This window comes from Mauremys mutica, chromosome 4 (genome assembly GCF_020497125.1).
Source record: "Mauremys mutica isolate MM-2020 ecotype Southern chromosome 4, ASM2049712v1, whole genome shotgun sequence".
Classification (NCBI taxonomy): domain Eukaryota; kingdom Metazoa; phylum Chordata; order Testudines; family Geoemydidae; genus Mauremys; species Mauremys mutica.
Window position 1 is genome coordinate 137,245,255 of NC_059075.1, and position 12,684 is coordinate 137,257,938.

A 12,684-nucleotide genomic window follows, 5' to 3' on the forward strand; every position below is an offset into this window, starting at 1 on the left:
GAATAGGGCGACCAGGCAGCAAGTGTGAAAAATCGGGACGGGGTGGGGGTAATAGGAGTCTCTATAAGAAAAAGACCCAAAAATCGGGACTGTCCTTATAAAATCGGGACATCTGGTCACCCTACTCAGGAATGCCAGTCTTTCAGTTTTGCTACAAGACTATGCTCCCACCAGCAGGCTTTGGAGCTGCTCAGCTGGAGGATGCTAGAGAAATGCCGAATGTTATTACTACTGAACACACAGGGCATCTCCTACGTGGAGTGTAATACGGGTTATGTAGCTAACGCACACGAGGCTAAATCCTCAGACCTCATAAACGCCCCTGTGTGTTACTGGATCAGCACAGAGGGGATTAAAAGCTGCCTTTCCTTAGGGGAATCTTCAGCTGGCATAGGACCAGCACCCCAGTACTCCTGGCCAGCGGATGGAGATGTTCTCTGCTGGCATAAGTTAGAACAGTTCTCAGGCTACCCTCACTTGTGCTGCGGGGCAGTTTAGTCTCCAGCAGCACAGCGGCCTGGGAAAGGGCGAGTTGGCTAGCACAAAGCCACCTATGTCCCCCCAAGCGCCATAGAGCCTTGGGCTTGGCTTCACACCTCAGGTATAAGCCTATGAAGCAAGCAGTTCATCCCACCCAGTGCACCAGTACAGTGAATGCTACAAGTGGCTACACAATTAGTTTCACGGTCGTGTTAATACAAAGACAGAGAAGGGGAAGAGAATCAGAGTCACAGCAACTAGAGATGGAAAAGCTCTGGCAGGTCCCATCTGACCAGTGCAGAACAGTTCCTCATGGAGCATTTTCAGCACAACGGCTAGTCATAGATTCATGAGTACAAGGCCAGAAAGGACCACTGTGATCATCTAGTCTGCCCTCCTGTATAACACAGGCCAAAGAACTGCCCCAGAATCATTCCTTTGAACCAGAGCAGATCTTTTCGTCTACTTGTAAAAGAGCCAAGCAAAGAGGCTTCCACTGCTATCCTAGTGGTGACTATTCCACAGGCCCATATTAGTATTTGTACTACTGTAAAGCCTAGCAGCCCCAAGAGCAGAGCCCCTTTAGCTAGGCGCTGTACATACGCATAGTAAGAGACAGTCCCTACTTTCAAGAGCCTGTCATCTAAACAGACAAGATAGGGAATGAGGCAATGTGACTTGCCCAGGGTGATGCAGCAAGGCAGAGGCAGGAATAGACCACAACTAGCCCGGTGCCCTCCCATCTGGACTACGTGGCCTCTCCGTAGAAATAAAGCACATTCAAACATCAAAAGCTAACGAAGAAACGTCCTGGTGCTTCGAACCATGAAACAAGAGGAACATCCCCCAAAGGGGTTTCCATTCCAGAATGGGCCCCCATTCCCCTACCACCTGTTTCAAATCTCTCTCCCCTCTCCCTCCTGAATGCCAGTTGGGCATGCAGCAGCCTGCCGAGTGCCACGCTCAGTCTCGCGCCGTGCGTGCGTGTGCGCAATGGGTCTCAGAGCCTCGCTCGCTCTTCCTGAGCAGACAATGGGCCCACTGTCAGAGCAATTAACCCACCGAATAGCGAAAGGGAGGGAGAGAAAGGGGGAGAACACAACCGCTGCTAAAGACTATTTTAATGTTCTTTCATGATTAGTTTCTGGCTCTGATTAAACAGAGGGTGACTTACATAACCCCCACCAGCGGCCTCCAGCTGCATCTTTCACTGACCGAGGAGAGGGGGGTCCTGCAGGACTTAAGAGGGAAGGCGACTTCACTTGTATTTATATCCCTCCGGTCCTGGAGGCATGGTCCTCTGCATCACATCCGAGAAGGATCCTCACCGCCCCCCACCACACACACATTCCCTGATTAGCTGCTGATACCATGTGCTGGGGTGTGGAGGGGATATCCCCAGCCACAGAGTCTTGGGAGGAAATGTGCTGCAGCCCCCTTTCCAGCAGGAATCCTGCTAGGACAACACCGGGAAGGGCCCGGGAATATATATATTTTAAAGGGGATGGCAGGGGAAGAAAGCAAGGTTGGATCCAAAGGATATTTTGGTACCCTCCTCCACCCCAGCAGGAAAGCAGTCACACTGATGCTTACACGGAGACTCCAGTCTCTTTCCTGAGGATCTTGTGACATTTCACAAGCTGTTAGCCTCGCTACCGGGAAGAGCAGATAGAACAGTCAGGGCTGGAGACGCAGATCCTGCTTGGCTGGGGAAGGCTTTTGCTGGACACCACTTTTAGCTTGGACTTTCCCCCGGACCTTATAAATAGCACAAAGAGTTGTAATCTCCAGGGCTGCAGTTCAAGGAAGCACATGGATGCCTGTGTCACAACGACCAGCAGCAATGTATGGGCAGTGCCAAAGTGCCCTGGCCAGAAACTTTGTTTGTTGGGGTAGCAACCCAAATCAATAGGGATGGATTCCCGAATGATCCTGGGCAGATTTTAAAAGGCATCATAGGTCTGAGTGCTAGAGACCTGCAGCTGAGTCTTAAAATCAAGGTCCTGAATGCTGGTGGTCAATGGCTCGTCAAGACCCCATGGCAATTTTGCAGCAATAAGGATCCCGGCATTCTGCGACGAAAGGTTTAGCATCACTGGGCATGGTGTACCTGCGGGAGGGGGGAGGGGGAGAGCAGGTGCAGATGGGGGAAAGGGATCTCAGAGCTCATGAGCGTTCCCTAGACCAGTGCTTGTCAAACTGGCATGCGGAGCACTTTGCTCAGGGTCTGCACAGGTCCAGCTGATCACAAGGTGCCAGCTCCTCTTCCTTCATTCCAGCTGCCATAAGCACAGGAAACACTTCTCCCCTTTTGCTTTCTGATGCCAGCAATGGCTGTAGTTGCCCCAGGGAAGTTATGCAAGTGTGAATGGCAGGGGAAGTGGGTGATGGGAGGGGAGGGAATCATGAGACCACCTCTTGCTTTAGCTACAGCTCACACTAGGGAAGCGTTTGAGAATCCTTGCCTAGCCCCACAAATTCACTTGGTGGCTGTGGCCACACCCAGAACTGCCCAGTGAGGCCCAGATGTTGCCGGAGCTGAAAGGAGAGAGGGAATCGGTGCTTGGGAAGAGGGGAATGTGCACGAGGTCTCTAGCATCCGGGCGGATCGTTTCATAGCAATATCACAACCAGCTGCTGACTGGGCTGTCACGGGATTTGCATTTCTTCTCCCCTGCTGCCTCAAGAGGCTGATTTCCTCACTCTGATCTAGCCTCCGGAAGGGTTAAGGCCACAGCCTCATGATCCAGCACCTCCTGGGCAATGTGTTTTCAGGAAAGGGATCTTACTGACGCCCCCAGGGAAAGGGGCCAGAGCCAGTGCACAGACATCCTTAATAAAGATGCATAAACAAGACATTGGGCAACACAGAATGACACAGGGAGCCAGAGTCAAGCTGGTTTCCCTACAGTAGTCAGAGGACAAAGGGAGGGGGGAGAGAGACACACACAGATTATTTGCATGCAGAGAGAAGCCTGAGGAGGTCAGGCTGTCTCTGTGCAAGGCCACATCCCAGCTCCTCTGGTATGCATCACTTCCCTGGCTCTTGCTGCCTCGCAGTCATTACATCTGCGCCCAAGCCATCTATTCTACCATCCTCCAGCAGCAGGCCTGGCCTCAGTTGTGCGTAGTGCTAGTTCACAGACACGCCATGAGCCTTGCCCTGCCGAGCCAGCACCCGCTTCCCCCATTGACCCCTGCAAATGGAGCCCTATCAAATCCTTCGGGCCTTGGACTCCTCTTTACCTCCTGCCCTGCCCCGTCCCTACAGTATGGGGGTCTACTCGCCAAATCTCAATTCTGTTGTGCTCTCTCCAGTTCTTCCAGCAAGGCCTACCTCACACACCTGAACATAGTCCAGCCCCCATCTATGGTGGTGGTGGAAGCGGTGAGGGCTCTCTACGGGTATGTCTACACTGGGCACTAAGCCAGGCTTGAGACCAAGCCCACCTTCCGTCCACACACAGATCAGTCTGACTAACATTAGCAAGCACTCATTTTGCATTGTGGATGCAGGTCAATTCACAGATCCGAGTCAGAAGTGGTGCAGTATGGATGTGTTTGCGCAGCTGAGACTCAGGTCCAGCAATTGTCAACACAGGTTTACAGTGCAGTGTGGACTCTCAAACATGCTTGGAAACACTGAGTCCACAAGCATGGGTCCTTAGACCCAGGTTTACAATGCAGTGAAGACAACCCTGTAAGGCTGCTAATGGAGGTGTAACCCACTCCTAACTGAATCCTAGAGGTCAAGCTTAGAAAGGGCAGTCGTGAATGGGTAGGAGCAGCCTAGGATTGGGATGGGATTCACACCTGCTTCTCTCAGCCCAGCCTCTAAGGAGAAAGCCAAAAGCCTCTTACCGGATCCACGGAGATCCTGCGGTTCTTGTTGGGTGCCATGTTCTTCCGGTTGCCGAACTTAGAGATGTAGGTCCTGGGAGGGACTTGGGGTGGCATCGTCTTGCTCCGAGCCACTGGCTTTCCAGTGGTCTCCTTCTCAAAGATGCTCCTGCCTTCCTTCCAGCCCCAGGTGGCCTCTCTCAGCAGATCCGTGTCATAGGTGGACTTCAGGTTGAGGCGGGTGATGGCATCATTGATGCCATCGTAGTCCATGGCGCCATAGGGGTCTTCCTCCGAAATCCTGCGAGCCAGCAGCTTTCCATCAGACAGCTCGTGGGCTGAGGAGAACATGTTGATGTCTCTGGGCTGAGGTCCTTTGTAGGACAGTGAGGAGCTTTTGAGGGAAGAGTGATTCACCTCAGAGGAGTTCCAGATGGAGAGGCGAGGGGGCAGCGGGGGAGGGGAGAGCTTCTTGGGGGAGCCATCTTGGCCCGAGGTCCCATTGAGTGGCTCGCTTAGGAAGTCTTCCCCCGAGCCATCAAAGATGTACAGGTAGTCACTGGCGAGAGGGCCCTTCAGCCAAGGCTGGTTCTCCAGCTCTGATGGCGGGACAGATGAGGTAGAGTTGTTGGTGCCAGGAGCTCTTGAGCTTTCTTGAACCGAGAGGGAGTTGTAGTTGAGGGTGGGGTCCGAGCCAGAGAGACCTCGCATTAATTTGATGCTGTGGCAGTCGTTCCTGACAGCGGGTTTGTTGTAATCCAGAGCCGGGTCATCCCAGGAAATGAGGGAGCGGTCATTGTTTTGCTTGGCCTGACTCTCCTCCTTGTCCTGCCTCAGGCGGGACAGAGCATCATACTCCATCTGCAGGGCTTCAGCCAGAGCCAGCTCCTTCGGGCTGATCCCCACTGACTCCAAAGACTTCCAGTGCTCTCCATTGCCTCTGGTCGCAGACATCTCTCAGGGGAACAAGTGCCAGGGACCAGCTGCTACTTCCTGCTGGGCTCAGGGGTTAGGAACAAAGACATACTGCACCATCAGTGACCTGCAGGAGAGAGCAACAAAGATAGGGTCAGCAAACCAGCACACTGGCTACTGCTTAACCGAAGGCTTAGCTATAATAAGGATGTTGCTTTTATATAGAGCCTGACTTTCGGAAGTACTGAGCACCCACAACTCTGATCAGAGACAATGGGACAGCCTGGTACCCAGCACTTCTGGAAATCCAGCCCCTGTAGTCCTGGAACCTATAGCGTTCTCCTGCCCCGTGGCAGTAAGGGAATGAAGCAGAATCTCAGGATTACTCAATGGCACTCACTTCCCCTTGCCTCCCAAAGTGCTGTCCAAATTAACTGATCCCACAAACCGTAGCAGTGATTTTAGACAGAGGGATTGCTGAGTGGAGGAGAGATCTAATGCATTCTAACCCTCGAACACTGTGGGTTCAAAACTTTGACTCAGACAGAAGTATTATTGGTTATCCACTGCAAACGGATTTCCATCTCCGCTGCGAGCTCCTTGGGGCAGGATTGGTCCATGACTCTGCACAGTGCCTGGCACGATGCAGCCCTGATCTCAGGCTGTGTGTTATTACATTGTGATAGCTCTCTTGATGCAAAATCCTAGGGTGGGGACAAGGAACAGGTAGCTTTTATCTCACTGAAGGTAGCTGAGGCCAATTCCAGATGGAGGGGATAGGGGTGATCTCAACTAGCTACATCGAGGTAAAAACTACCAGAGCCCAGTCTCCATTACCTTGATGTAAAAACACACCTTTTGTGCAGTGAAAACTTGGTCCCCATGCGCTCCCTCCATACAAATAATGAAATGGCTGAGGAGAAGGCTACCTGAGCATCTTAGATAATCCTGGATCTCCCACAGTTACAGAAACCCACTACAATGGAAGGGAAACGTAACAAGGCCACTGGAGATTCTGGGTTGGCGGGGTTTCTATTAGTCATTATAATCAATGTACAACTTGGGCCTGAATTTCCCCTGCTTCACCCTGTACATTGCTACCAAGTCACAATGGCCACTCAGAGAATCCTGTCTTGCAACTTTAGACTTAAGCTAAACCCTTCGGCCTGGGGGAAATCTCATGGCTGAGATTGTTCAAAACCACCTGTGGGATACGGACACTCAGTTCCCAATTGTATTAATGGGAACTGGGCATCCACTTTTTTTTAAGGGCAGGTTGAATGATCTCAGCTCGTTGGCTCCGTATTGGCTGGAATGCACCTAGCACACTTGCGGTGCTCTATGTTAACCGAGACTAATCAAAGCCAATAGCTAGTGCAGGCTGCTCCCAAGCGTGCTGAGCAGTTTGCATGACACGCTCCTTGGATCGCAGAGCCTTGAAAACACAATTTACTTTCCCAAGTTCAGATGTGAAAGAAGGAGGTGAAGGGGAGGGGGGCGGGGGGAGGCAGATGCAAACCACCTTCCTCCTTCTTGGCCCCAGCCCAAAACATCTAAACCACAGTGACCACAGAACTCTATAGCGCAGAGCCAGATTCCCCTTTTCCTCCAACTGATCTGATGCCCTGGAACTCCGCTCTCAGAAGTGCAGACCGCTGAGGTCTCTGCCGGCCAACACGCCGACATTGCTCAGAGGAAGGATATTTCACCTCCTCTTCCTTTCTTAGCAAAATAAATAACTACATGGATGTTAAACAGCAGAATGGAGCAAGACCAAACCTCGGGAGACACAGGCGTCCGGCTTTTTTAATCGCTGGAGCTGACGGCCAGCTCAGCATTTTCATTTCTCCAGTTGAGAGAGTCTAGCTCTTGATTTTCATAAGGGGAAAGGAGGAGGATCATTAACAGAGAGACTGCCATGAAATAGAGCTGTTCTTTATCCACACACTCACAGCTCTGCAAGGAACAGCATTTGCGGGTAGGTTAGTAAAGTTTTAAAAAGGGAGAGTTGGATATTTTCCCCTTTATCCTGATTTCTGGGGCATGTGGAGAAGCAACTGAGAGAGAGAGAGAGAGAGAGAGAGAGTGAGAGTGTGTGTGCGCGCGCCCACACAACTTCTACTGGATGGAATCAGAGATGTTCATTTGTGGGTCATAAGCCTTATACTGCTGTTAGCTAACAGAGATTCTCCTTTTGTGGAAGCAGTAGGGGCCTGTACTTTTGGAACAGGAGATCTAAGCTCTGTCCCCACTGCCTCCATGAAGGTGTACCGTACATGAGCAATTAGGACCTGTTACACTATTTTGTCAGGGATTATAGGAAATCATATCACAGAAAGCTCTGGGCCTCTGAATGAGTCATTCTAGCTAATAAAATCCGTGCACATCGTATGTCCCTTTCCATGCTGGGATGCCACATGGCTCACCATCGCTTTTATGGCTGGGTGTGCCAGTGAGTCACAGGATGGTCACTCCGCACCCCACCCAATGGGAACTTGATATTTGGATGGTAACATGGGACGGGCACGTTCTGATGGGAGAGCATTCCCCTGTGTGTCACCCTGACCTTGCCACCCCACCCCACCCCAGTTCCGAGGACATGTCGATGGGACCACTGGAAGGTGCAGGTGCTCATTATGGGGTGAGAGAGCACTGCAAGTCATTTGAAAAGAGAACAATCCCTGACCACTTTGGAGACAGACAGACAGCTTCTTATTGCAATGTGCCCATCAGAAGCCTGGGAACAATACTGAGTTTTCATTCTACATCATTGTCATCCAAGTTTTACTACATCCCATTTCTCCTATGTATAAATTGGCCCCCAATGTACCACCACAGCAATGAGTTTCATTTTGGAGGTGCTAATTAGCCAGCATAGGGAACATAGCACCTACAGCTTCCCCAGTTGCAAGCCCAGCAGGTCCCCATCTCCAAATCCATGGTTCCATAGTATGGGAGACACTTTCTCACAACTACATACCCCATAGGGTTGATGTTTTGCTCCCTGGATCTCCTCAGGGTCAGGAGGAAAAATTTTCTTGAAAATCTCATTGCAGCGTAATTCAGTAAAATCAAATACTGGAGGCTCCACTTCAGAGGGCAAAGGCCTGTTCCGTGCACCTGCACATAAAAACGTACATGCAGTTCCACACACACACATCAGGCAACAGAGCCGGCAGGCAGGTAGGGCATTAGGCACCTGAGCCACGTGCAATCGTGCTAATTGCATGCACATTTCTTGCACCCGGACCTCAGCTTTGCATTGCTGCAAATGTGGCCCACCCTCTGAAAGAGAAGCATCATGGAGTCACAGTGTCAGTTCGATTCAGGCTGACGGGGTTTCTAGGAGGAATAGAAGCCCAGTTCTCCTTTCACTTCCAGTAGGTGTAACCCCATTGACTTCAGTGGAGTTACTCATTGAGAGAATCAGGCTCAAGGGATGCCTTTCTCAATGAGAGGGGTCTGCTCTCAAGCCTCCTCCTCAATAGTCAACCAGAGCGCCACACACTTTAACAGGAACAGACTGCGTTGAGCAAAGGGGCTGGCTGCCATCTGCATCGGAAACAAAGTGACCATCATTCTGTGGGTGCCAAGCTCTGGGCGTATGAATAGGAGGCAGTAACACAGCACCAGTCCCTCTGCCCAGAGAAACCCGGCCAGCTAGCGATTAACAGCAATGGGAAGAGGGGGCCAAATGTCAGCAGGAGACAAACCCAATGAAAAATATAAGGCAGAGACTGAAATGATCTCACACCCTGCGTCAGACGGGGAGGACGAGGTCAGGAGAGGTCTCCCTCTGGACGCCCCAGCGCAGCAGTGAAGTCACATCTTGGAAATTTCCCCTTAGAGCTCCTGAAAAGCAACCAGAGGTGGAGGAGGGGAAATCTGGCAATGCCTGCGACCATATGCCAAAGGTATCAAGGATACTTGGGAGCAGTCCGGGGATATAGTCTGAATTTCAGGCGCTGCAAACTCTGGTCAGGGGGAAGCTTGGAATGAAGAGAGCTGCAGCAAAGCAAGTGGAATGGGTGTGGGGGTGCGGGGAGAACTTGTCCTGGTGGCAGTTCAGTGTAGTCTGCGCTGTCCTAGGAGGCAGGCAGGTGCACCGAGATGAGAGAAGAGAAAGAGAGAAGAGCTATAAAGAGAGGGAGAAAGAAAAGAAAGAGCGTGTGCACACTCACAGGTAAAATACACACACACACCCTCGTTCCCCTTCCTGGACCCGGCTTCTCAGTGCCCTGCGACTGACACGGACAGAGCAAAGCAGCTTCCTGGGCATGTGCTTAAGCCTTCTCTGGGTGGCAGACAAGCCTGCCCTGTCCCCACAAGATTCCTTGCTGTGGTTAGTGACGCTCTGGCAGGATTTCCACTGAGTTATTGGTGGCCGGCCAGCATCGCACTGAGGGCTAGGCTGACCCTGGTTGGCCAGGCTTCCCTGTGGCCTAAACAAAGAAACCCACAGACGCACGACTACAGCACGAGAGGCTTCAGCAACGCTGTGAAGCTCTGTCTGGGTTGCTGTTCACAGATCACTCCTACTGTGGGGAGAGCTAAGGGGTGCCGAGAGGCGGTCAGCCACCGCAGGTGTCATTTATCCAGACTGTATCCTCCCTAACATGTGGGGCCTGTCGTGTGCGGCTCAGCCCTGAATCAGAATCAGAATAGGGTGACCCGATAACAAGTGTGAAACATCGGGACAGGGGGTGGGAGGGAGGGTAATGGGAGCCCATATAAAAAAAGCCCCAAATATTGGGACTGTCCCTATAAAATTGGGACATCTGGTCACCCTAAACCGGAATGACCCCCTCAGGGTGTCAGAGAGGAGTTCAGTCTCCACAGCCTGCCCAGGCTTTGGTGCCTCTGCTGAGACGATGGGGTTGGCTTTGCTGAGGTGGGCACCTGTCCACTGAGAACTGGACCAAGACCTGCCATTCTCATTCCCTATACAACCATCAGAGGGAAATGACTTTTGGTCACCACCAACCTGAGCTTGATTCAGACCAGTGACAGAGGACTGAAGGGCTCTATATCTCCTTCCCACCCAGCCCCCCACAAGTCAGCCAGAATGAATTAGTCTGCAGGCAGCTGTCACAGCCTATTCTTCCTGCCTGCGGTAACGCCGTGGCACAGAAGAGGTGTATCAAAGTCAGATGGGTAATGAGAACCGATGACAACAGCGCTATTGAAACCCCAACACCTTTGCCAGCGTGGGAGTGGGCCGCCCAGGCGAAGCGAGCTAGTCAGTGACACAGAGCAAGGCACCGCCTGCTCCTGACTGAGGGCTTGTTTCCTGACACACAGGCGCTAGATTATCCCATCGCTGCATGTGTTTCAGAGAATCTGTTTGTTCCCTCTGCCGCCCACGTGCCAGAGTCCTTTCTTCCCATAACGTGCTGCTGAGCGCAGAGCTGCTCAGACATTTTCTGTCATATTGTTTTTAAATGGAAAATGGCTTTTCCACAAAACAAATGTTCACTATGAAAATGTTCCATTTCTGTCGCCAATTTGGGGGGGGGGGGGAGAGAGAGGGGTTGTCGAAAAACCGAAATCACAGATTCCTAGATGCCAAGGTCAGCAGGGACCATTGTGGTCATCTAGTCTGACCTCCTGTAGGACACAAGAGATGTTACACTATCAGGAGTGCCTCATTTGTGCCAGGGGCTGATCCCTGGCACCTCTAGGCTTGGCAGTTCAGAGCCCCGGCACCTCTGGGCTTGCAGCATCGGTTATAAATGTAAAAAAATGACTTGAGCCCCAGCACCTAATTGCTTGAGCCCTGGCACCTCTTTTGTTACAAATTAAGCAGACTACAGACACCATCAGTAACATCCACCTCTTGGAGAGGACCCGTCAACTCCCAGCAGAGGAAGAAATTAGAAGGAGAAGGTGGGGCTGGATAGGACATACACTACGCAAGCAGCCAACCAACATCACCAGACAGGCACTGCGGTGGAACCCCCAAGGCAAGCGGAAAAGAGGCCGCCCAAGAAATACCTGGCGACGCGACCTTCAGGTTGATAGCAAAAAAATGGGCTATACCTGGAACCAGCTAGAGCGAATGGCCCAGGATAGAAGACTCTGGAGATCTGTGGTTGGCGGCCCATACCCCGGTTGGGGTGACGGGCATGAATGATGAATGACAGGTAGTCTCTTCATGCAAATTAGTTGTAGTCTCTTCATGCAAATTAGTTGTACTGCTGTCAGGTAAGAGCTCCTGGAGGACGAGCATGATCTCATTACACATGCTGCCTGCCCTCCTCCCAGGCTGTGGGGTGGCACCAATCAGGCACATATGCCTCAGACGAAGCACAGTGTGAATGAATATGCAGGGGAGAGTGGGATACGGTGGTCAGAAAGACAGGGCTAAAACCTGCTTGGAGCAGACCTCTGAATCACAGCCAGGTGCAGCGATGAGCTGCCTGCACTCAGACTTGGTGTTGAAGCAGAGGAGAGAACAGCAACCCTCGAGAAATCCACTTGAAATCACAGAGCTAGGCCATGCCACATGCATGAGGACTGGAGAAAAAACTCCCTCCTGCAGCCAGTTACCTGGCCATGAAGAGGATGATTTAGTTGGGGATTCGTCCTGCTTTGAGCAGGGGGTTGGACTAGATGACCTCCTGAGGTCCCTTCCAAGCCTGATATCCTATGATTCTATGATTGTGTTAGATCCAAGTGACATAACCAAGAGAGTGGGGCAGACCATACACCCCGGCTCCCCAGACTCCAGTGGCTTTCTATGGATCCCTTCTTAAAATAGTTTATGTAGCAATTTCCCTCTGCTGCCGAGTCATAAGCAAATGCAGAGCCGGGTTAGTGAGATCAGTGTCAGAGCGACTGCCTTTCGGTGGGAGGCGGGAGCCCTGTACATGCACATGTGTGTGGGCAACAACAGAGGAGAAAGGGAACTGAAAAGCCACATAAAAAACTGTTCTAACGCCATCTGTGTGTTCTGGTTGCCTCAGCATCTCTCCTGGTCACCCTCCAGACCGCAGCTAAAGCAGTGCTTAGTATTTATCTGCAGACGCCCTGCACAGGCCCAGCAGCATGGGACAAAACTGGGGGGACTGATTCAAAGCCCACTGCACACAGTGGAAAAAACTCCCAGCGGCTTCAGTGGCCTTCAGATCAGGCCTGGTGAGATCTCACAAAAAGAATCAAGAGAGGACACGCTCCTGAAAGAAGCAGGGGGGAGGATCAACCCAGTCACACCTGCCCTCACAGCAGAAATGTATGGCCCCATCTCCTGTTTCACTACGGTGCTCTGGGGTAGAGCTAGTGGGGAATTTTTTGACAAAACGTTTTTCATCCGAAAATGCCGATTCATCACAACTGAAACTTTTCACGGGAAAGGGTCAGTTCTGGTGAATTTTTTGACTTGAAAATGTTTTTGCAAAACATTTTCCAAGTGTCCAAGTGTTCCAATACGGAATTATTTAGTTAAAAAAG

General features: G+C 51.5%; 1 protein-coding gene across 1 annotated transcript in view; it reads right to left on the minus strand.

Annotated features, from left to right (window-relative positions):
• The window catches only part of PIK3C2B (phosphatidylinositol-4-phosphate 3-kinase catalytic subunit type 2 beta), an 83,709-nt gene that overhangs the window by 54,789 nt on the left and 16,236 nt on the right, over positions 1-12,684 (minus strand). Inside the window, exon 2 of the mRNA XM_045014967.1 lies at positions 4,342-5,362. Within this exon, the coding sequence (XP_044870902.1) occupies positions 4,342-5,274 (933 nt within the window). The 5' untranslated portion in view covers positions 5,275-5,362. The remainder of the gene's footprint in view (positions 1-4,341; positions 5,363-12,684) is intronic.